The 24593-nt window shown below is 41.0% G+C and overlaps 1 protein-coding gene across 1 annotated transcript in view; it reads left to right on the top strand.

The window, feature by feature from the left end:
- Positions 1-24593, top strand: part of LOC311107226 (follistatin-related protein 5-like) — a gene marked incomplete at its 5' end in the record, with an annotated part of 191516 nt that overhangs the window by 3982 nt on the left and 162941 nt on the right. Inside the window, one exon of the mRNA XM_084149716.1 lies at positions 9242-9398. Within this exon, the coding sequence (XP_084005842.1) occupies positions 9242-9398 (157 nt within the window). The remainder of the gene's footprint in view (positions 1-9241; positions 9399-24593) is intronic.

The raw sequence follows: 24593 nt of genomic DNA, 5'->3' as shown, positions 1-24593 counted from the left end.
TATCCTTTTAAGATGGGCACGTGACTGATGCCCCATGGCTTTGGTCATGTGACCACTCATGGATATGCTGTAAGGATGCTAATAATTGCCCTGTAGGTGGAGGGACTGTCAAGGGACAATCTATATTTTTCTATGTCTATGGGGTCAATGGGACAGTTCAATCTCTCAGGGCTTTTTCATCTGAATGACTGTTACTCATGGATAGGATGATAAACCTCAGTCACACACTGTTACTTTAAAGTAGCATGGTTATGAGAGGTGTCACTCAACTACTGTTCAGACATCACAACAAAACTACACATGGAAATGTTACGTTTGAGTACCGTCAGCTTCGTTTTTTAATGTAGTATGAGGGAGACAGCACAAATGACTTAATGAAGTGCCTATGCATCAGATAATGATTGTACCTTTAATATAACGTAACTATTGAGAGTTGTTTCATCCCTTGCACCATCAAAACTTTATAATAATACATATTACTGACAATGTAAAGGCTGCAACTGGGCAGAATCCACAATTGTTTTCAGAGAATACAACTGTAAGCACAGCAGCGAGTCAGGCAGTGAAAGAGACACCACATAAGAGGGACACCATTTCTACCCATACACTCAAATAAACATCTGTTGTCATGTCGGTGAAGATTAATCGTTTCCAAGTACACATTACACGTTAACATGTTTTTGTCTGTGTACCCCTGCTCAGAAATGTTCTATCTATTTTACTACACAATGCTTTTTATTTGGGCAAATGTCTTGAGATATTTGAGAGGTCCATTTGTTGTCCAAATGTGTAGTCAGAGGGACACATTGGTATTGGTGTAGAGTTCCCATATAAACCATGCATACATTGCCTAGAGGCTGCAATTTGCAACACATTATCTGTCTTGCAAGTATATGGTAGGTGGTAATAATACTAAGCAACAACATTACTTTTATATGTTGTCTATGTTCTGACCGGGGTAGTGTGAGGAATATGAATTGAAGGCACATACACCACGTTGCAGGTAGGCTAAAGGCAACATTGGGTTCTGATGAGAAGTGGGTTTGCTGCTAGGCACAAAGCAGGGGCAAGTTTGGTCAACATATTCAGAAAGATTATCTTTCTTGGGCAACATACAGTATTCAGAAAGATTATATCTCTTGGGCAACATATTCAGAAAGATTATATCTATTGGGCAACATATTCAGAAAGATTATATCTCTTGGGAAATATATTCAGAAAGATTATATCTCTTGGGAAATATATTCGGAAATATTCTATATTTTCTCCACAATTCTGATATCAGTTGGTTTATTGTCTATATCCTATATGTACAGTGGCTTGCGAAAGTATTCACCCCCCTTGGCATTTTTCCTATTTTGTTGCCTTACAACCTGGTTTTCAAATGGATTTAGCAGTATGCTTAGGGTCATTGTCCTGCTGGAAGGTGCACCTCCGTCCCAGTCTCAAATCTCTAGAAGACTGAAACAGGTTTCCCTCACGAATGTCTCTGTATTTAGCACCATCCATCATTCCTTCAATTCTGACCAGTTTCCCAGTCCCTGCCGATGAAATACATCCCCACAGCATGATGCTGCCACCACCATGCTTCACTGTGGGGATGGTGTTCTCGGGGTGATGAGAGGTGTTGGGTTTGCGCCAGACATAGCGTTTTCCTTGATGGCCAAAAAGCTCAATTTTAGTCTCATCTGACCAGAGTACCTTCCTCCATATGTTTGCGGAGTCTCCCACATGCCTTTTGGCAAACACCAAACGTGTTTGCTTATTTGTTTCTTCAAGCAATGGCTTTTTTCTGGACAGTCTTCTGTAAAGCCCAGCTTTGTGGAGTGTACGGCTTAAAGTGGTCCTATGGACAGATACTCCAATCTCCGTTGTGGAGCTTTGCAGCTCCTTCAGGGTTATCTTTGGTCTCTTTGTTGCCTCTCTGATTAATGCCCTCCTTGCCTGGTCCGTGAGTTTTGGTGGGCGGCCCTCTCTTGGTAGGTTTGTTGTGGTGCCATACTCTTTGCCATACAATGTAAATGTTTGGTGCCATACTCTTTCCATTTGTTTTATAATGGATTTAATGGTGCTCCATGGATGTTCAAAGTTTCTGATATTTTTTATAACCCAACCCTGATCTGTACTTCTCCACAACTTTGTCCCTGACCTGTTTGGAGAGCTCCTTGGGCTTCATAGTGCCGCTTGCTTGGTGGGGCCCCTTGCTTAGTGGTGTTGCAGACTCTGGGGCCTTTCAGAACAGGTGTATATATACTGAGATCATATGACACTTAGATTGCACACAGGTGGACTTTATTTGACAAATTATGTGACTTCTGAAGGTAATTGGTTGCACCAGATCTTATTTAGGAGCTTCATAGCAAAGGGGGTGAATACATATGCACACACCACTTTTCCGTTATTTATTTTTTAGAATTTTTTGAAACAAGTTATTTTTTTCATTTCACTTCACCAATTTGGACTATTTTTGGTAAGTCCATTACATGAAATCCAAATAAAAATCAATTTAAATTACAGGTTGTAATGCAACAAAATAGGAAAAACGCCAAAGGGGATGAATACTTTTGCAAGGCACTGTAGGTTGTTAGGAGCGAGAACAAGACAGCAAATTAGCTCAACTCCTGTGAGAGTTACAGAGTTAAGAGCTCAGCAGTAGTGACTGAGTTTCAGGGCTGCTTTGAAACTGAAGGATCTCTCCCATCCCTTTATCTGTGTCAGCTACAATGCTGTCGGCAGTGGAAGTGAGAGAAGTGCCACGATAACTCTAGGAAAGAAGATGTGGGAGAATGTTTGTGTGGCAGCCACACAGAGCACAGCAGATGTTCCACTGTTCCCAGTGTGGATCTTGGAGCAAAACAGCGGTAACTCCAAACCCAGAAGTGCTCTTTACACAGAAATACTGCCGAGCATGCTTAAACAGATCTGCTCACCGGGGGATTGGATCTGTTTGCTGGAGTATATGGCGTTTTTCCTATTTTGTTGCATTACAACCTATAATTTAAATTGATTAGTATTTGGATTTCATGTAATAGACATACACAAAATAGTCCAAATTGGTGAAGTGAAATAAAAAAAATTACTTGTTTCAAAAAAGGCCCCAGAGTCTACAACACCACTAAGCAAGGGGCCCCACCAAGCAAGCGGCACCATGAAGCCCAAGGAGCTCTCCAAACATGTCAGGGACAAAGTTGTGGAGAAGTACAGATCAGGGTTGGGTTATAAAAAATATCAGAAACTTTGAACATCCCATGGAGCACCATTAAATCCATTATTAAAAAATGGAAAGAATATGGCACCACAACAAACCTGCCAAGAGAGGGCCGCCCACCAAAACTCACGGACCAGGCAAGGAGGGCATTAATCAGAGAGGCAACAAAGAGACCAAAGATAATGCTGAAGGAGCTGCAAAGCTCCACAGCGGAGATTGGAGTATCTGTCCATAGGACCAGTTTAAGCCGTACACTCCACAGAGCTGGGCTTTATGGAAGACTTTCCAGAAAAAAGCCATTGCTTGAAGAAAAAAATAAGCAAACACGTTTGGTGTTCGCCAAAAGGCATGTGGGAGACTCCCCAAACATATGGAAGAAGGTACTCTGGTCAGATGCGACTAAAATTGAGCTTTTTGGCCATCAAGGAAAACGCTATGTCTGGCGCAAACCCAACACCTCTCATCACCCCGAGAACACCATCCCCACAGCGAAGCATGATGGTGGCAGCATCATGCTGTGGGGATGTTTTTCATCGGCAGGGACTGGGAAACTGGTCAGAATTGAAGGAATGATGGATGGCACTAAATACAGGGAAATTCTTGAGGGAAACCTGTTTCAGTCTTCCAGAGATTTGAGACTGGGACGGAGGTGCACCTTCCAGCAGGACAATGACCCTAAGCATACTGCTAAAGCAACACGCGAGTGGTTTAAGTGGAAACATTTAAATATCTTGGAATGGCCTAGTCAAAGCCCAGACCTCAATCCAATTGAGAATCTGGGGTATGACTTAAAGATTGCTGTACACCAGTGGAACCCATCCAACTTGAAGGAGCTGGAGCAGTTTTGCCTTGAAGAATGGGAAAAAATCCCAGTGGCTAGATGTGCCAAGTTCATAGAGATATACCCCAAGAGACTTGCAGGTGTAATTGCTTGTCACGTTCGCTCATAGACGGGACGGACCAAGGCGCAGCGTGATATGCAAACATGTTTATTACACGAATAAACACACAACAAAACAATAAACTAACGACACGTGAAGTCCTAAGGTAACACAACAAACCTTATACAGAACAAGATCCCACAACCCACTAGTGCCAAATGGCTGCCTAAGTAATGGCCCCAATCAGAGACAACGAGCGACAGCTGCCTCTGATTGGGAACCACACCGGCCAACATAGAAATACCCATACTAGAACCTATAACATAGAACAACACAACATAGAATATACACACCCTGACTCAACATATAAGAGTCCCCTGAGTCAGGGCGTGACAGTGCTGCAAAAGGTGGCTCTACAAAGCATTGACTTTGGGGGGGTGAATAGTTATGCACGCTCAAGTTTTCTGTTTTTTTGTATTATTTCTTGTTTGTTTCACAATAAGAAATATTTTGCATCTTCAAAGTGGTAGGCATGTTGTGTAAATCAAATGATACAAACCCCCCAAAAAATCAATTTTAATTCCAGGTTGTAAGGCAACAAAATAGGAAAAATGCCAAGGGGGTGAATACTTTCGCATGCCACTGTATGTGTTATGACTTTACACCCCCTGTTATATTGTGGATAAAGAGTAACTTGTCTAACAGAACAAAGACGGTGTTCTTTAATGGAAGCCTCTCCAACATAATACAGGTAGAGTCAGGAATTCCCTAGGGCAGCTCATTAGGCCTCTTACTTTTTTATATCTTTACCAAAGACGTGCCACTGGCTTTGAGTAAAGCAAGTGTGTCTATATATGCGGAGGACTCAACACTATACACGTCAGATACTACAGCAACTGAAATGACTGCAACACTTAACAAAGAGCTGCAGTTAGTTTCAGAATGGGTGGTAAGGAATACGTTTTTCCTAAATATTTCCAAAACTAAAATTGTATTTGGGACAAATCATTCACTAAACCCTAAACCTCAACTAAATCTCGTAATGAATAAGGTGGAAATTGAGCAAGTTGAGGTGACTAAACTGCTTGGAGTAACCCTGGATTGCAAACTGTCATGGTCTAAACGTATTGATACAACAGTAGCTAAAATGGGGAGCAGTCTATCAATAATAAAGCACTGCTCTGCCTTCTTAGCAACACTATCAACAAGGCAGGTCCTACAGGCCTTAGTTTTGTCGCACCTGGACTAATGATGAGTAGTGTGGTCAGGTGCCACAAAGAGGGACTTAAGAAAATTACAGTTGGCTCAGAACAGTGCAGCACGGCTGGCCCTTAAAAGTACACGGAGAGCTGACATTAATGATATGCATGTCAGTCTCTCATGGCTCAAAGTGGAGGAGAGATTGACTTCACTACTTGTTTTTGTAAGAAGTGCTGACAAGCTGAATGTACCGAGCTGTCTGTTTAAACTACTGGCACACAGCTTGGACACCCATCCATTCCCCACAAGACATGCCACCAGAGGTCTCTTCACAATCCCCAAGTCCAGAACAGAGTATGGGAGGCGCACAGTACTACATAGAGCCATGACTACATGGACCTCTATTCCACATCAGGTAACTGATGCAAGCAGTAGAATCAGATTTAAAAAACTGGTAAAATACACATGGAACAGCGGGGACTGTGAAGAGACATACTAACAGGCACAGACACACACATACGCACACATACGCTAGCACACGCACTCTACACACACGTACATTGTAATATTGTTGTATGTTGGTATTATACATTTTGTATTGTAGATATGTAGTGGTGTAATAATGTTATATGATGTACTGTTTTATCTTTTGTTTCATATGTAATGTAAGTGCCTTATTGTGTTTGGACCCCAGAAAGAGTAGTTGCTGTCTTGGCAGCAGCTAATGGGGATCCCCAATAAATACAAATACTTATTTTCCTGGTCAGGTCACATGGTCAGGACAATTCTCGCTAGTCATCGCACAAAGAACAACACTTTTTCACCATAGCAACCCTAAACATGTAGACCAACATAGAGAGATAAACATATCGCTGACTCATAAACATGCAGTATTTCGAGTCAGGTTCACTCAACGGGCGATCGGCCAGCCAAACAAATTTCATTTTCTCTTAGTATGTCCCTCAGTCTCAAACTGCATTTGCCAAACCATGTACATTTACTTCTCTGCCTCAACCTACAAGGTTAGAGGGTCAAATACAGTTAAATGATGTACAGGAGGTCATACAGTACAAACAAACCCCCTGCTGTAGGGAACCCCTGTGTACCGGTGCGTACATGCATGTAATAAGTAAAAACCCTCCACCCATCACAGTCCATAGTCTCGACAGTTGTCATGCAGTGCCGGTTCTATGGAGCGCAAAAAAGGGCTCAGATGGAGCTTCGCTGGGCACCTGTCAAAGTGGGATGTATTGTGAACATTGTGAGCGATAGGTAGTCTTAATTTCAAAGTCAATGCCAAAGCTTAGACATGCTGTCTTGGATTTATAGCCACGAAGTGGAGGCACCAAGTGGAGGCACCACTTTCAATCTCTCTCACTTTGCTCCCCACGCAAACACACATTGCTGTTAAGAGTCGCGATTTGTCTCTTAAACGCCTCAGATGAAATGAAAAAAGGATGTGGGTTTTACTTTAAAAGGGTTGCACTTCATTTGCCAAATGTTATGAAAATTAAGTTGTCATGGAACAGCTGTAATATAATTGGCATAAAAAGAAACAGAACTAATCTTAATCAAATCCAAGCCCTATAACAAATGTGTTGGTTGGATCATTATTAAAATATTTTGGGACCCTGTTATTCAATCAATAATACACGTTATCTTATACATTAAACCAGTGGCGTAGAACAAGGACGATCCATACTGCCCATGTTGTAATATACTGTATCAATGAATCATCTAACTAGCAACCACAGTATTACCATATCAGTAATGAGTTATGAGTATCAAGGGATACAGGGATGAGGTGCGTTTCCGCCACAAGCGCTTGGAGCATCTGGAAAAAGCTGTATATAAATCCAATAATTTATTGTTATCATAAATATCCCCCAGGCACATGGCTATCCTCTACAAAAAATGACAGTATGAAAATAATATACTGTCCTGTGATTTTTTTTTTTTTTTCAGATTTTCTCTATTTTTGCAGATTTTTTATACTGAATGTTATCAGATCTTCATATCTTATTTAATTAACAAAGTTATGCAACACCCAATGCCACTGTGTGAAAAAGTAATTGCCCTTTACACTCAATAACTGGTTGTGCCACCTTTAGTTGCAATTACTGGACCCAAATGCTTCCTGTAGTTGTTGATCAGTCTCTCACATCGCTGTGGAGGAATTTTGGCCCTCTCTTGAATGCAGAACTGCTTTAACTTTGCAACATTTGTGGGTTTTCAAGCATGAACTGCTCATTTCAAGTCCTGCCACAACATCTAAATTGGGATTAGGTCTGGACTGGACTTTGACTAGGCCATTCCAAAACATCAAATGTGTTGCTTTTTAACCATTTTCATGTAGACTTGATTGTGTGTTTTGGATTATTGTCTTGCTGCATAACCCAGCTGTGCTTCAGCTTCAGCTCACAGATGGATGGCCTGACATTCTCCTGTATAATTATTTGATACAGAGCAGAATTAATGGTTCCTTATTAATGCAAGTCGTCCAGGTCTTGAGGCAGCAAAGCATTCCCAAACCATCACACTACCACCACCATATTTGACCGTTGGTATGAGGTTCTTACTGTGGAATGCAATGTTTGGTTTTCGCCAGACATAATGGGACCCATCTCGTCCATGTCTGTGACACAGGATCTATTATAAATGCCACCCCACCCCAATCTATTTAACATTTAGACACCATGGGGAAACAGTAGATTGATGACACTGGGAGATGTGCTATGGCCCAGACCTTGGTTCAAATACTATTTGAAATCTTTCAAATACTTTTAGTGTTTGCTTTAGACTGCCTGGAGTTCCAGTGTTTGCTTTAGCCTGCCTGGAGTTCTGGGGGTTGCACTTTTGCTATTATTCTGTTGGTTCCATTGCACCAGACAAGCCCAGTCAAGGCCAGCTAATGTATTTTAAATGATCTCAAATAGTATTTGAACACAGGTTTGCTCTGTCCTCAACCAGAAAGAGTGGCATCGTCAGCACAGGGACCAATGGGTGTCCTACCGCAGGCGCAGAGGAAGCGAACAAGTCTTACAGTAGATCTTTGTAACACATTGCTTTTGTGAATTTGACCCTTGACCTATAGAAACAGCATGTGGGCATGAGCCCTGCCAGCATTGTTGAGATATGTCTACTACTCAGAACAACAGCGGAATGGGGTCACACCCCTGATGTCAGTTATCCTAGGCTTGTGGTGTGAGGAGGACTTCAAAGCAGCGACATTCACTGAATTTTCGGGCAGTGCTTCACTCAGTAGTACCTTTAGCTCTCCTGTAGTTCTATTGAAAAAAGAGACACTGTAAAACAGTGACTGGAACACATGTTGAAGCTGATTTATGTTAGACTGCGCTGTGTCTTTCCGTGGTTCCACGGAAATAGCTTTTTAAGGAAAAAAATGTTTTGCACACATGGTGTTTTGTTTAATTGCAGTCGTGCCAAGGTCAAACTTGTTTTCATACTGTGTAATGAATAATTTAAGACGAGTGATATTCAGAATGTGACTTTATTGCTTTAGTACAGTAGATAGGAATCATTTTCCAGTGTGCCACTATATCTTCTGTAATAGCATTTGGATGTAACTATGTTGCAGCAACTGATGAAAATGTTTGTATTAAGCCATGCGTTCTCTCTCACAGTTATGCTATCTAATTAATGCCAATTCATCACCATCATTATCCTAATACATCGACCCTTTTGTCTTCCTTAATCTTTATTTGCCTATTTCCCTTTAATTGATTCCAAAGCAGATCTAATCTTCTTCGCTGAGTGTGAGGCACTTATTGATAGCATTAGTTTAAACCAACAACATATTTGCAGTGCCCATTGTCTACACAAATTACAGCTCGGTTGATTTATGGTCTCAGGCCCCCAACCGATATTGAACTGTAGCCGCGGTCGAAGGGGTCTGCCGAACTGCTCACTATTCTTGTTTTGTTTTTTACAGGAAAAGACCAATGAAGACACCCAGATGGTGCTCGCTTACATTCGTGTTGGGAGTGGTCTCCCTCGGAGTGGGAGTGGGAGTCATCGAGGGGAGGCCCGGCAAGGAGGAGGGATTCGGGCCGCCACCCTATCGACCATTCGTGAGGTTCCGACACAAGGTATTGATATCCTTCCTGTTCCTTTAGCCTTTCATAACAAGAGGACTCTGCAGCGTTGTGAAGATGATTACAATGGAGTTTCCTGAGATTCAAGCTACTTTTGTTTTTTCTTCAGGCTCACAAAAATGCTCAGTGATTTATTGCTGGTGTTTTGCCAAGGAGACTTGAGCATCAAGTTAACATAACATTTTGAAATTGATGTTGAATAAATCTGGGCGAGGTGAGGGGAGGAGAAGGAGAATTTATCAGAGGGGGCATGAACTGCCATTTTAGCAAAAACATCCAAGTAGAGAGTATAATTGAACCTTTATCGACTTGACAGTGCATGCCTAGCTCTGCAAGCACAATCGGATTCCAAGAAAAAAAGTATTTCTCAAAGCAATAACAAGCTCTCTTTCTCCCCCACACTCTCTATCTTTCTCACTTAAAAAGGCGAGAGCTGTGCGATTGTCATTAACTTCAATTGGAATGGACTATACAATGGCAGAGAAAACCGTTTGATGGGCACGCTCTTTTGTCTGCAGGCATTTGTGGGTGGGTGTTTTCCCCTGAACGCACACTTACTGTAAACCCCCCGCGAGTGATAAGCATTGGAATACATACTCCTCAGCCTCTTTTTTTATATTGGCTTATTAATCGTGTTGGCATGCGAATAAAACACGAGAAACAATGGTAATTTTAAGACCAGGGATCAGTTTTGATTATGACTTGTTGAGAGAGAGAGAGAGAGAGAGAGAGAGAGAGAGAGAGAGAGAGAGAGAGAGAGAGAGAGAGGAGAGAGAGAGAGAGAGAGAGAGAGAGAGAGAGAGAGAGAGAGAGAGAGAGAGAGAGAGAGAGAGAGAGAGAGAGAGAGAGAGAGAGAGAGAGAGAGAGAGAGAGAGAGAGAGAGAGAGAGAGAGAGAGAGAGAGAGAGGCTATGTGCACACTGCCCACAAAATGAGGTGGAAACTGAGCTGCACTTCCTAACCTCCTGCCAAATGTATGACCATATTAGAGACACATATTTCCCTCAGATTACAGCGTTCCACAACGAATTCGAAAACAAACCCAATTTTGATAAACTCCCTTATCTACTGGGTGAAAAACCACAGTGTGCCATCACAGCTGCAAGATTTGTGACCTGTTGCCACAAGAAAAGGGCAACCAGTGAAGAACAAACACCATTGTAAATACAACCCATATTTATGTTTATTTATTTTCCCATTTGTACTTTAACTATTTGCACATTGTTACAACACTGTATATATACATAATATGACATTTGAAATGTCTTTATTCTTTTGAAACTTCTGAGTGTAATGTTTACTGTTAATATTTATTGTTTATTTCACTTTTGTGTACTATCTACTTCACTTGCTTTGGCAATGTTAACACACGTTTCCCATGCCAATAAAGCCCTTAAATTGAATTGAATTGAAGAGAGAGAGAGAGAGAGAGAGAGAGAGAGAGAGAGAGAGAGAGAGAGAGAGAGAGAGAGAGAGAGAGAGAGAGAGAGAGAGAGAGAGAGAGAGAGAGAGAGAGAGAGAGAGAGAGTGAGTAGGAGGACAGATGGTGTTAACAGAACTTGAGACCGGGTACACTGCGCCAGAGGCTGGAAGTTGGCGTTGTACTGAAGACAGACTCAAAGGTCATATTGACATGGGAGTTGTTAAAAAAAGGCTAATATTGGCAATGTTTTCATCAATGTGGAACATGTTGTGTTCAGCATGGCTTAGGAAAAAAATTTATGGACAGTTCTGAACATTGCTGTGCTGCTTCTTTGAGACAAAAGGTTTATAGAAGTGATGAAAATGAATCTACATTTGCTAAATTGATTTACACAAAGTCACACGTCTATCTTCAAGTAGGAACTGACCCTAATCTATAGGATCAACCTTGTGACTACAGAAGAGGTATCTGTATCATATCTGTCCCATAACAGATCCCTTGTAAGGTCGAAATAGTAATGTCTTCCAATGTCCATTCCCTTTCAAAAGCAAGCAGAGTACCCTTTCTTAGGTATACCACTTTAAACTGCGGGACATTGACCATATAATGACTTCATCAATCACATTTTCAGCAGCAGGACTGAACAGCTTCTGCTCTGCAGTCCACTGCTCACTACTCTCTTTCTCTGTCACCTGTCTGCCTCGCAGAAATAAGCTGGGTCTCATACTCATCCATTGTCTAGTTCAGTGAGCTGCATAGTATGATACTAGGCAGTACAGACCTGGGTTCAAATACTATTTCAAATCATTTCAAATACTTTATCTAGGCTTGATTGAGCTCGCCTGGCTCAACAGAACCAATAGAGAAGTTCCAAAACGGCAAACCTCCCCACCTGGCACTCGAGGCAGGTTGAAGGGAACTCTCAATGTAGTTGAAATATTTAAAATAGTATTCGAACCAAGGTCTGGAAAGTAGGACTTTCTATACATTAGATACTGGCCCAATTTAATAACCTAGGGTTCAATCTGGACATACACTGTATGTATATTCATTCATTACTCCTTTAAATGTAATGAAATACGATTATTTTTTTTCCGGCAATGCAGGCCTCTGGCGAAAACAAGTAAAAAAAATGAATATGCAAGAATTTGAAATTATCACAGATTTTTTATGACTGGCCCACATAATAGGTCCCACACTACATTTTCTCTCAGGGCCCAACTCCTTTATCACTTAGGCACAGGCTGGAATATATTACAAATCAAAGTTGACCCTGTGAATGTAAATATTAATATTCAATGTGTGTGATACCGGACCTAAGCCTTACTTTACTTATAATTCCAAGTATTTCTCTAGGATCTCTCCATTCTCCTACTCATTTGTGGATTTCGGGGTGGACAACAATATGTAATCAAAACTATATTAAGTTTAATAGCGGAGATAAATACTTTGCTGTTGCTGTGGAACAGATTACAAGACTTTCGATCCGTTCTCCACTCTTATTTGTGGATTGTAGGACAACAATGTACAGTATAATCAAAACTACAGTATATTATGTTTAATATCAGGGAGACATATTCTGCTGTGTTGTGGACTTGCCTTTTATAATATAATATCCAATATGAGTCATGGCTGCAGTAGATCTGTAGCAGCTGAGTAGCAAATTAATCATCATGTGTTATGATAAATGAACCTACTGTATCATTGCCAGTGGTGTACCCTCTGTGCTGTTGCTGTGCTGAGTGGGCCCAACATTGTGGCTATGATTTTCATTATAAGGAACGACGCGATGCATATTGATGCATGTTGATAACACGGCCCCACTCGGAACATTCCATGTCAGAATTTTAATGGGAATTATTTGTTGATTCGCTAAGTTGATGAAATAGTAATATCGTAGAAGGTAACATACCTAGGCTATCTTGTATTCGGTAATTTGTGGGCGTTCTTCTAGCTTGAACTTCTGAATGTCATCACATTGGATTGGAATTGTCCTTTGAAGCTCAATGGAATTTTTAAGATTACATTTTGCTCTCTGAAAGGATGTCACATATGAACAAAACCGTGAAGCCCACTCCAACAAGAACACTGGAAATGGCCCCTTACATGTGAATTCGGATTGCAGCCAATGGCTACATAAGGCCTCTCAAAATAGAGAAAGGAGAGTTGGGTATAGGCGCCCATCTCCACCATAATACAGAAAGAAAAGCCTGAACACATAGAAATACCTTATTTACATAAGTATCCAGACCCTTTGCTATGAGACTCGAAATTGAGCTCAGGTGCATCCTGTTTCCATTGATCATCCTTGAGATGTTTCTACAACTTGATTGGTCCACCTGTGGTAAATTCAATTGATTGGACATGATTTGGAAAGGTACACACCTGTCTACATAAGGTCCCACAGTTAACAGTGCATGTCAGAGCAAAAACCAAGCCATGAGGTCGAAGGAATTGTCCGTAGAGCTCCGAGACAGGATTGTGTTGAGGCACAGATCTGGGGAAGGGTACCAAAACATTTCTGCAGCATTGAAAGTCCCAAAAAACACAGTGGCCTCCATCATTCTTAAATGGAAGAAGTTTGGAACCACCAAGACTCATCCTAGAGCTGGTTGCCTGGCCAAACTGAGCAATCGGGGGAGAAGGGCATTGGTCAGGGAGGTGACCAAGAACCCGATGGTCACTCTGACAGAGCTCCAGAGTCCCTCTGTGGAGATGGGAGAACCTTCCAGAAGGACAACCATCTCTGCAGCACTCCACCAATCAGGCCTTTATGGTAGAGTGGCCAGACGGAAGCCACTCCTCAGTAAAAGGCACATGACAGCCCGCTTGGAGTTTGCCAAAAGGCACCTAAAGGACTCTCAGACCATGAGAAACAAGTTTCTCTGGTCTGATGAAACCAAGATTGTACTCTTTGGCCTGAATGCCAAGCGTCACGTCTGGAGGAAACCTGGCACCATCCCTACGGTGAAGCATGGTTGTGGCAGCATCATGCTGTGGGGATGTTTTTCAGTGGCAGGGACTGGGATATTAGTCAGGATCTCGAGGGTAAGATGAACGGAGCAAAGTACAGAGAGATCCTTGATGAAAACCTGCTCCAGAGCACTCAGGACCTCAGACTGGGGCGAAAGTTCATCTTCCAACAGGAAAACAACCCTAAGCACACAGCCAAGACAACGCAGGAGTGGCTTTGGGACAAGTCTCCGAATGTCCTTGAGTGGCCCAGCCAGAGCCCGGACTTGAACCCGATCGAACATCTCTGGAGAGACCTGAAAATAGCTGTGCAGCGACACTTCCCATCCAACCTGCAGAGAAGAATGGGAGAAACTCCCCAAATACAGGTGTGCCAAGCTTGTAGCATCATACCCAAGAAGACACGAGGCTGTAATCGCTGCCAAAGGTACTTCAACAAAGTACTGAGTAAAGTGTCTGAATAAATGTGATATTTCCGTTTTGTTATTATATATATTTTTTAACCTGTTTTTGCTTTGTCATTATGGGGTATTGTGTGTAGATTGATGAGGGGGAAAAACAATTTAATCCATTTTAGAATAAGGCTGTAACATAACAAAAGTGAAGGGGTCTGAATACTTTCCGAATGCACTTTACACTGACCAGGTGAATCCAGGTGAAAGCTATGATCCCTTATTGATCCCTTATTACTGTCACTTGTTAAATCCACTTCAATCAGTGTAGATCAAGGCGAGGAGACAGGGTAAAGAAGGATTTTTAAGACTTGAGAAATGGATTGTGTATGTGCCATTCAGAGGGTGAATGGGCAAGACAAAATATTTAAGTCCCTTTGAATGTGGTATGGTAGTAGGTGCCAGGCGCACCGGTTTGTGTCAAGAACTACAACGTTTCTGGATTTTTCACACTCAACAGTTTCCCGTGTGTATCAAGAATGGTCCACCACCCAAAGGACATCCAGCCAACTTGACTCAACTGTGGGAAGCATTGGAGTCAACATGGGTCAGCGTCCCTGTGGAACACTTTCGACACCTTGTAGAGACCATGCCCCGACGAATTGACACTTTTCTGAGGGCAAAAGGGGGGGTGCAACTAGGGCTGTGGTGGTCATTAATTTTTGTCAGCCGGTGATTGTCAAGCAAATAACTGCCGGTCTCACGGTAATTGACCCGAATGAACATAAACACATTTAAAATCTCCTGGCTTCCACGCATAGCCTACAAGCCACTGATGCAGATCTTTGGAACATCTACTTTTTAAAAAGTCTAATAAATCCATTTAATATAGCCTACACCATCACAATAAATCCATTGTTTATTTTAGACATGTCTAAAGAAGCATGATGTGATGAAAATGTAGTCTATTTCCGAAGAACAGAATAGTATACTCTGAGTTGTCCTTCTGTTAGGCCCTGATCTGGCTATGCCATATGGCTGTGGGCTACACTAGTTCATTTTGCAGATAAGATTTGCTTAGAATTTCGTGGCATTATTTTATATTAGTTTATAGTATGAAGAATACAATTGAACATAGCTGAATAAAATAGAAATAATATTTTCTCCAAATGACTTTGAGGGAGTCCGCACATGCGGCTATTCTGTGTTGAGTGGTTAACAAAGAAACAGGTCCTCCTATATGCTTAATTTAGAGTTGTTTATGCAACTTTAGATGTGATACAAATGTTGGGCTATATGTTTTTATTTTTCAAACATTTAATACATTCCAAGGCTGCATGATGCGACTCTAATGCGACCCTTGGGCTGAATATAATAATTATAATTCCCTTCTCCCGGCTGCGTGCTCCGAAGCAACTCTCACTCACATGGCTCTCTCAGATATCTCAATTCTTATTAGCCAATGCCCGTCATGTGATCGGGTCCTTCTCACAGGCATCTCAGCTCCGAAATAGGCTACAAGTGAAGACAGACTTATCGAATTCTTATCGAATTCCGAGGCTCATATTGAACATGTTAGAAGAACTGTCCACATTTACTTTTTGTCAGCCAACAAGATGAGTAGGCCTAACGAACAGCAAAAGCACTAGCCTATGTAAATCTACTATACCCCATAGTATAAAAGTTTAGAATGGACCATTATCATGCACCTGTCTCGAAACAAGGCCAGGGGAAAAAATTACATGTAATCTATGCACTTAAATAGCTAGTGGAGGACGCTTTTCCTGTAGTTCTTTTTCATGACAGCCAGGTAGGCTAAACTCCTATTGTAAAGCGAAGCAATGTGCTTAATATTAGGAAAGTTGAGAAATAAATATAGTAGGCCTAGCCTATAGAAAGCTGATGGGATCCTCCTCTTTGTAATAGAGGCCATCAAAACTCTGTTTTCTCACTCAATTGCATAGCCTATAGAAATTTGATTTTCGATTACATTTGCATTGATGTCAGAGCGATTAGAGGGACAATAGAGTGCTGAATACCAGGCAGCTAATTAGTAGGCTACTAATTACCACCAGCAGCTTCAGAGCTTGGAGAAGCCTAGTTACCTGCCGGTGTGGCAGTAATACGGTCACCGTAACAGCCCTATGTGCAACTCAATATGAGGAAGGTGTTCCTAATGCTTTGTATACTCAGTGTATGTGGGCACAGGAATAAAGCGTTGGAGCAGCGTATCTGGAGTGCAAGCTTTTCTTCTTTCATTATCTGTCTTTTTTGGCTCAGCATCAGTCGAGACATTTTGAATGTGTGTATCACGCACTCTCCCCTGCAACCTGATCTTAAAGTTTGACCCATTAATTCCGCATGGTTACAGGTTTAATTCTGCGTTGTTAAAGGGTTAATTCTGTGTGGTTACAGGGTTAATTCCGCATGTGTCACGTTTACTCCTGCTCCTCCCCTCCGGCGTGCGACGTCGCTGGAATACTAACCACCGGTCCTGGGATTTATCATTACGCACACCTGGCATCCATCATTACGCGCACCTGCAGATCATTATGATTCACACCTGGACTCCATTACCTTCCTCATTACCTCCCCTTTATCTGTCCCTCCCTTACATTCATTCCTCAGTCGGTATTGTTCATGCTATAACGCCACTGTTACGCTGGCTCTTTTCATGTTTGTTGTTTTATTAAATGTTTTACCTGCACCTGCTTCTCGACTCACAGCGTCATTGTTACAGCATGGTTACAGGGTTAAAACAGAAACAGGTATTAATTCAGAGTTGTTAAGGTCAGGGCTATGGTTTGGAGAAGGCTTAAAACAAAATAATTAAAAACAATGCGCTGTTCCCATTAAGTATCATCAAGTACCTTCCCTGCTTGCTAGAGAATTGTGAACTAGTCTGAGCCTTGTGACCTTGAGCCCAGTGCTGTGTCATCATTTTTTTGTGGGGGGGGGGGGTGAGTGCTGACGAAGGCATACAGTGCTTTCAGAAAGTATTCACACCCTTTACTTTTCCCCCTTTTTTGTGTTACAGCCTTTGAGATTTTGTGTCACTGATCTACAGTGCTCGGGTTGGGGTGTAGGGTTTGAGCATAGCCTGAAGGTAGGGAGGGGCAATTCCTCTTGCTGTTCCGTAGGTAAGCACCATTGTCTTGTAGTGGATGCGAGCTTTGCCTGGAAGCCAGTGGAGTGTGCGGAGGAGCAGGGTGACATGAGAGAACTTGGGAAGGTTGAAAACCAGGCGGGCTGCAGTGTTCTGGATAAGTTGCAGGGGTTTGATGGCACAACCTTAAACACAAGGCCAAATCTACGCTGGAGTTGCTTACCAAGACGACATTGAATGGCCTAGTTACAGTTTTGAATATTGTACAATATCAATCCAGGTGTGCAAAGCTCTTAGAGACTTACATTTACATCATTTAGCAGACGCTCTTATCCAGAGCAACTTACAAATTGGTGCATTCAACTTATGATAGCCAGTGGGACAACCACTTTTTTCTTCTTTTTTTTATGGGGGGGGTAGAAGGATTACTTTATACTATTCCACGTATTCCTTAAAGAGGTAGGGTTTCAAGTGTCTCCGGAAGGTGGTCAGTGACTCCGCTGTCCTGGCGTCGTGGGGGAGCTTGTTCCACCATTGGGGTGCCAGAGCAGCAAATAGCTTTGACTGGGCTGAGCGGGAACTGTGCTTCTGTAGAGGTAGGGGAGCTAGCAGGCCAGAGGTGGATGAACGTAGTGCCCTCGTTTGGGTGTAGGGTCTGATCAGACTCATCCCAAACCATCTCAATTCGGTTGAGGTCGGGGGATTGTGGAGGCCAGGTCATCTGATGCAGTACTCCATCACTCTCCTTCTTGGTAAAATAGCCCTTACACAGCCTGGAGGTGTGTTGGGTCATTGTCCTTACCCAAAAAGACTCACAGCTGTAATTACTGCCAAAGGTGCTTCTACAAAGTATTGACTCGGGTATGAATGCTTACGTAAAGGAGCTATTACTGTATTTAATTTTCAAGAAATTAGCAACATTTTCTAAAAAAATCCCTTTAATCTATTTTGAATTCATGCTGTAACACAACAAAATGTGGAATAAGTCAAGGGGTATGAATACTTTCTGAAGGCACTGTATATCGACATCCTCAGGACTTTTTCAAACATCCGAAATCGACGTCTCTTTTTTGTGACCAGCCTGCACTCTCCAGTCTCTCCCTTGTCAATGATCTCCCTTCTCTCTCATTACTGACATCCACATAATGAATTACCCTGTGACGAGCACAGCCAAATAATACTGGAGCACAACTCCATGATAAAGCCAAATAATACTGGAGCACAACTCCATGATAAAGCCAAATAATACTGTAGCACAACTCCATGATAAAGCCAAATAATACTGTAGCATAATAAAACAGATGATTAGCCAGCCATTCGGTTAAAGGTCCGCTTTATTAAAGTAATGAATGTGCTTTCCTCCGTGATAAAATGAATGGATTAGCTAGGTGCCTTAATAATGACGCAGAGAAATACCATTACAGCTTTTGCAAATTGTACAATTTGTCTTATGAGTATAGACAGTTAAGCTTGGTTTATTTGTCAAACTGGTCTGTGGGAATGTATGGCCCGTTATGATGAATTGATAATGATAAATTCCTAACTCATTGTGTTGAATCTTTCTCTTGCTATTTGTCTTTTAACTTGCTGTTTGTATTTCGCTTACAAAATCTATGTCAAGGTTAATTGTTTTGAGGGGCGTCAAGGACCATCCACACACAACAGTATGTCAAAGCGGTTCAATTTGCTTACAAAAGTGCACTGAAAGTCCATAGGAATTGTCACGCCCTGGCTCTGGGGACTCTTAAATGTTGAGCCAGGGTGTGGATTTGCTATGTTTAGTTTTTCTATGTTTTTGTTCTAGATCGTTTGATCTATGATGGCCAGGGTGGTTCCCAATCAGAGGCAGCTGTAGCTCGTTGTCTCTGATTGGGGACCATACTTAGGCAGCCTGTTTTGCATTAGTCTTTCTGGGATCTTGTTCCGTAAGGTTTGTTTTGGTATTAACCTAGGACTTCACGTATCGTTTGGTTTGTTGTTTTGTTCGTGTTGTGTACGAAATAAAATGTACGCTTATCACGCTGCGCCTTGGTCCGTGTCTTCAGTCGACGATCGTGACAGGAATGCAGTTATAATTGCTGAGAGGTGAGATCTCTAAGCTACAGCAAATACCTTGTTCTGGAATTGCTTTTCCTTGGATCAGGAGAGAGCAGAGGATGATTGGGGTAACGGGTTTGAGAGAGCTGGTATTCTGTCATAACACTGCTTGTGCTCGGTTTATGCCATTGAGATAAGCTTTGACCCCATTAGCTTTCACTATAAAGACCGTTTCCAATCACATAGAACCATTCAGCTTATAGTATGGAGCTTTGTCTCTGTCGTCATCAACAGCCAATCGGCTGCCTTACCTGTGATGTCATTCCACAAATGCCCAAATGTCCCGCTGTTTTTGTAAACAAATCCAAATGAGTGATTATGATTTTATTAGGATCCCCATTAGCTGTTAAAGAAGCAGCACCTATTCTTCCTGGGGTCCACACAAAACATAGAACATGAAAAAATGCAGGACACAAATGGACTGGAACAACAAGTGTGAAATCTGCTAAGTCATTCAACAAATGCCCAAATGTCCCTCTGTTTTTGTAAACTAGGCCTAATCCAAATGAGTGTGAAATCTGCTAAGTCATAGGTGTACGGATGGGCATAAGCCATATTAAAACATTTTCTCATTTCTATTCTTTATCAAGAATATCCTTGTCCATATGAATTAAAGCACTACTATACTCAATTTCTATTTTCAACTGTATGTTAGCATTGGAAACCATGATATTGCTATGGTCATTATATAACAGACCTCTGTTCAAATGCATGTGTATTTGATTATGTGTTATTTACATACTTATTTTATGTGTATTTTAGTATTTTCAAATAATGTTGCCCGAACCAACTACTTCTATTCCAATATTCAACTACTTGTGTTTTCAAGTAACAAATATTCAAGTACTTACTTCCAAGTGTCTTTGAAAGTGAAATTCCTTAAATAGTATTTTAAACCATGCCTGTTATATAACCATTAGATAAAGGGATTGTAATTTTTCTCTGTTAATCTTGTGGAGAATAAAGACAATACAATAACCAAACGATATACAGTGCCTTCAGAAAGTATTCACACACCTTGACTTTTTCCACATTTTGTTGTTTTACAGCCTGAATTTAAAATGGATAAAATGGATATGTTGTGTCACTGGCCTACACACTGGCCCCATAATGTCAAAGTGGAATTATGTTTTTAGAAATGTTTACAAATTAATAAAAAATGAAAAGCTGAAATGTCTTGAGTCAATAATTATTCAAACCCTTTGTTATGGCAAGTCTAAATAAGTTCAGGATTAAAAATGTGCTTAATTAGAGCATTACCACAAAAATGGAAGAGGCAAGTGGAAGGGGGAGAAAGTAAGGAACTTGTCTGTCGGCCCTGCATTAAAGGCCAACATTGGATAAAGAAAATTGTGATAAATCAATAAGTATACCAGTTTCTTTTAAGGACCAAAACATTTACAGCTGTAGTTGGGAAGAGATTTTTGATGTACCGATTCCATGGCACATGGTTTATGAACTGATACACAAAACAACGCTGGATTCAAAACTTAGAGTTTTTCAATTTCAATTATTATACAAAATGTTATATATATGGGGGATACAACCATCACAGCTCTGTAGATTTTGCTGCGAAGAGACAGAATCATTAGATCATTTGTTTTGGTACTGTCCATATGTAGCTTGTTTTTGGTCACAGGTTCAGGAATGGCTGAAGAATTGCAAAATTTACCAGCAGCTAACTCTGAAAATAGCACTGCTGGGTGATTTAAAAAGTCATAGTTAATCGATTAATAATATAATAATACTCTTAGGAAAAATGTTTAGCTTTATTTTACAATATGTAGACTCTATGAGAATAGAAAGGTTCAGAATGTTTGTGAAACATCACAGCACAGTTGAAAAATACATGGCAAATAGAAATCAAAACTGGATGGTGTTCAGAGATAGATGGGAGGGGTTGAGTGGAGCTGAAGGATGAGACTAAAAACGAACAAAAGCTAAATATTGAAAAATTTACTGTGTCCGTAAAATGCATATATTATGCATAAGCTGGAAGTAGAAGCCTAAGAGTTGTTGTCCATTTAGTTTACTCAAATTAGAGGAGGGATGGTAGGGTTAGGGGAAAATAATAAAGGAAAATATATATTTTTTATATATTTATATTTACAATAATATATATGGGGGATTGGAAATGATGCAAACAATTACATTGATGGAAGCCACAATCTATCTGCAATATTAAAGCTGATCTATCCCCTTCAAAATAAAAATAAAATAAAATAATAGTATATACAGTGCCAGTCAAAAGTTTGGACACACCTACTCATTCAAGTGTTTGTCTTTATTTTGTTATTTTTTTTACATTGTAAAAAAATTGTGAAGACATCAAAACTATGAAATAACACATTTAGAATCATGTAGTAACCAAAAAAGTGTTAAACAAATTCAAATGTATTGTAGATTCTTCAAAGCACCCTTTGCCTTGATGACAGCTTTGCACACTCTTGGCATTCTCTCAACCAGCTTCATGAGGAATGCTTTTCCAACAGTCTTGAAGGAGTTCCTACACATGCTGAGCACCTTTCCTTCACTCTGTGGTCCAACTCATCCCAAAATATCTCAATTGGGTTGAGGTAGGGTGATTGTGGAGGCCAGGTAATCAGATGCAGCACTCCATCACTCTCCTTGGTCAAATAGCCCTTACACAGCCTGGAGGTGTGTTGGGTTATTGTCCTGTTGAAAAACAAATGATATTCCCACTAAGCCCGAACCAGATGGGATGGCGTATCGCTGCAGAATGCTGTGTTAGCCATGCAGGTTAAGTTGAATTCTAAATAAATCACAGACAGTGTCACCAGCAAAGCACCCACACACCATAACACCTCCTCCTCCATGCTTTACGGTGCGAAATACACATGCAGAGATCATCCGTTCACCCACACCGTGTCTCACAATGACACGGCGGTTTGAACCAAAAATCTCAAATTTGGACTCCAGACCAAAGGACATATTTCCACCGGTCTAATGTCCATTGCTCGTGTTTCTTGGCCCAAGCAGGTCTCTTATTATTATTGGTGTCCTTTAGTAGTGGTTTCTTTGCAGCAATTCGACCATGAAGGCCTGATTCACACAGTCCCCTCTGAACAGTTGATGTTGAGATGTGTCTGTTACTTGAACTCTGTGAAGCATTTATTTGGGCTGCAATTTCTGAGGCTGGTAACTCTAATGAACTTATCCTCTAGAGCAGAGGTAACTCTGGGTTTTCCATTCCTGTGGCAGTCCTCATGAGAGCCAGTTTCATCATAAAGCTTGATGGTTTTTGCTACTGCACTTGAAGAAACTTTCAAAGTTCTTGACATTTTCTGTATTGACTGACCTTCATGTCTTAAAGTAATGATGGACTGTCATTTCTCTTTGCTTATTTGAGCAGTTTTTGCCATAATATGGTCTTGTTATTTTACCAAATAAGTATTTCTTCTGTATACCCCCCTACCTTGTCACAACACAACTGATTGTCTCAAACGCATTTAGACGGAAATATATTCCACAAATTAACTTTTAAGAAGGCACACCTGTTAATTGAAATGCATTCCAGGTGACTAACTCATGAAGCTGGTTGAGAGAATGTCAAGCGTGTGCAAAGCTGTCATCAAGGCAAAGGGTGGCTATTTGAAGAATCTCAAATATAAAATATATTTTGATTTGTTTAACACTTTTTTGGTTACTACATGATTCCATGTGTTATTTCATAGTTTTGATGTCGTCACTATTATTCTACAATGTAGAAAATAGTAAAAATAAAGAAAAACCCTTGAATGTGTCCAAACTTTTGACTGGTACTGTATATTTATACAGTTGAAGTCGGAAGTTTAAATAAACCTTAGCCAAATATATTTAAACTCAGTTTTTCACAATTCCTGACATTTAACCCTAGTAAAAATTCCCTGTTTTAGGTCAGTTAGGATTACCACTTTATTTTAAGAATGTGAAATGTCAGAATAATAGTAGAGAGAATTATTTATTTCAGCTTTTATTTATTTCATCACATCCCAGTGGGTCAAAAGTTTACATACACTCAATTAGTATTTGGTAGAATTGTCTTTAAATTGTTTAACTTTGGTCAAATATTTTGGGTAGCCTTCCACAAGCTTCACACAATAAGTTGGGTGAATTTTGGCCCTTTCCTCCTGACAGAGCTGGTGTAACTGAGTCAGGTTTGTGGCCTCCTTGCTCGCACACGCTTTTTCAGTTCTGCCCACAAATTTTCTATAGGATTGAGGTCAGGGCTTTGTGATGGCCACGCCAATACCTTGACTTTGTTGTCCTTAAGCCATTTTGCCACAACTTTGGAAGTATGCCTGGGGTCATTGTCCATTTGGAAGACCTATTTGCGACCAAGCTTTAACTTCCTGACTGATGTCTTGAGATGTTGCTTCAATATATCCACATATTTTTGCCATCTATTTTGTGATGTGCACCAGTCCCTCCTGCAGCAAAGCACCCCCACAGCATGATGCTGCCACCCCCGTGCTTCACATTTGGGATGGTGTTCTTCGGTTTGCAAGCTACCACCTTTTTCCTCCAAACATAATGATGGTCATTATGGCCAAACAGTTATATTTTTGTTTCATCAGACCAGAGGACATTTCTCCAAAAAGTACGATCTTTGTCCCAATGTGCAGTTGCAAACCGTAGTCTGGCTTTTTTATGGTGGTTTTGGAGCAGTGGCTTCTTCCTTGCTGAGCGGCCTTTCAGATTATGTCGATATATGACTTGTTTTACTGTGGATATAGATACTTTTGTACCTGTTTCCTCCAGCATCTTCACAAGGTCCTTTGCTGTTGTTCTGGGATTGATTTGCACTTTTCGCACCAAAGTACGTTAATCTCTAGGAGACAGAATTCGTCTCCTTCCTGAGCAGTATGACGGCTGCGTGGTCCCATGGTGTTTATACTTGCATACTATTGTTTGTATAGATGAACGTGGTACCTTCAGGTGTTTGGAAATTGCTCCTAAGGATGAACCAGACTTGTGGAGGTCTACAATTTGTTTTCTGAGGTCTTCATTGATTTTTGATTTTTTTTCCCATGATGTCAAGCAAAGAGGCACTGAGTCTGAAGGTAGGCCTTGAAATACATCCACAGGTACACCTCCAATTGGCTCAAATGATGTCAATTAGCCTATCAGAAGCTTCTAAAGCCATGACATCATTTTCTGGAATTTTCCAAGCTGTTTAAAGGCACAGTCAACTTCGTG

This window comes from Coregonus lavaretus, assembly GCF_964263955.1.
Source record: "Coregonus lavaretus genome assembly, chromosome: 32".
Taxonomy (NCBI): Eukaryota; Metazoa; Chordata; class Actinopteri; order Salmoniformes; family Salmonidae; genus Coregonus; species Coregonus lavaretus.
This window is presented reverse-complemented; position numbering and strand designations above follow the sequence as displayed.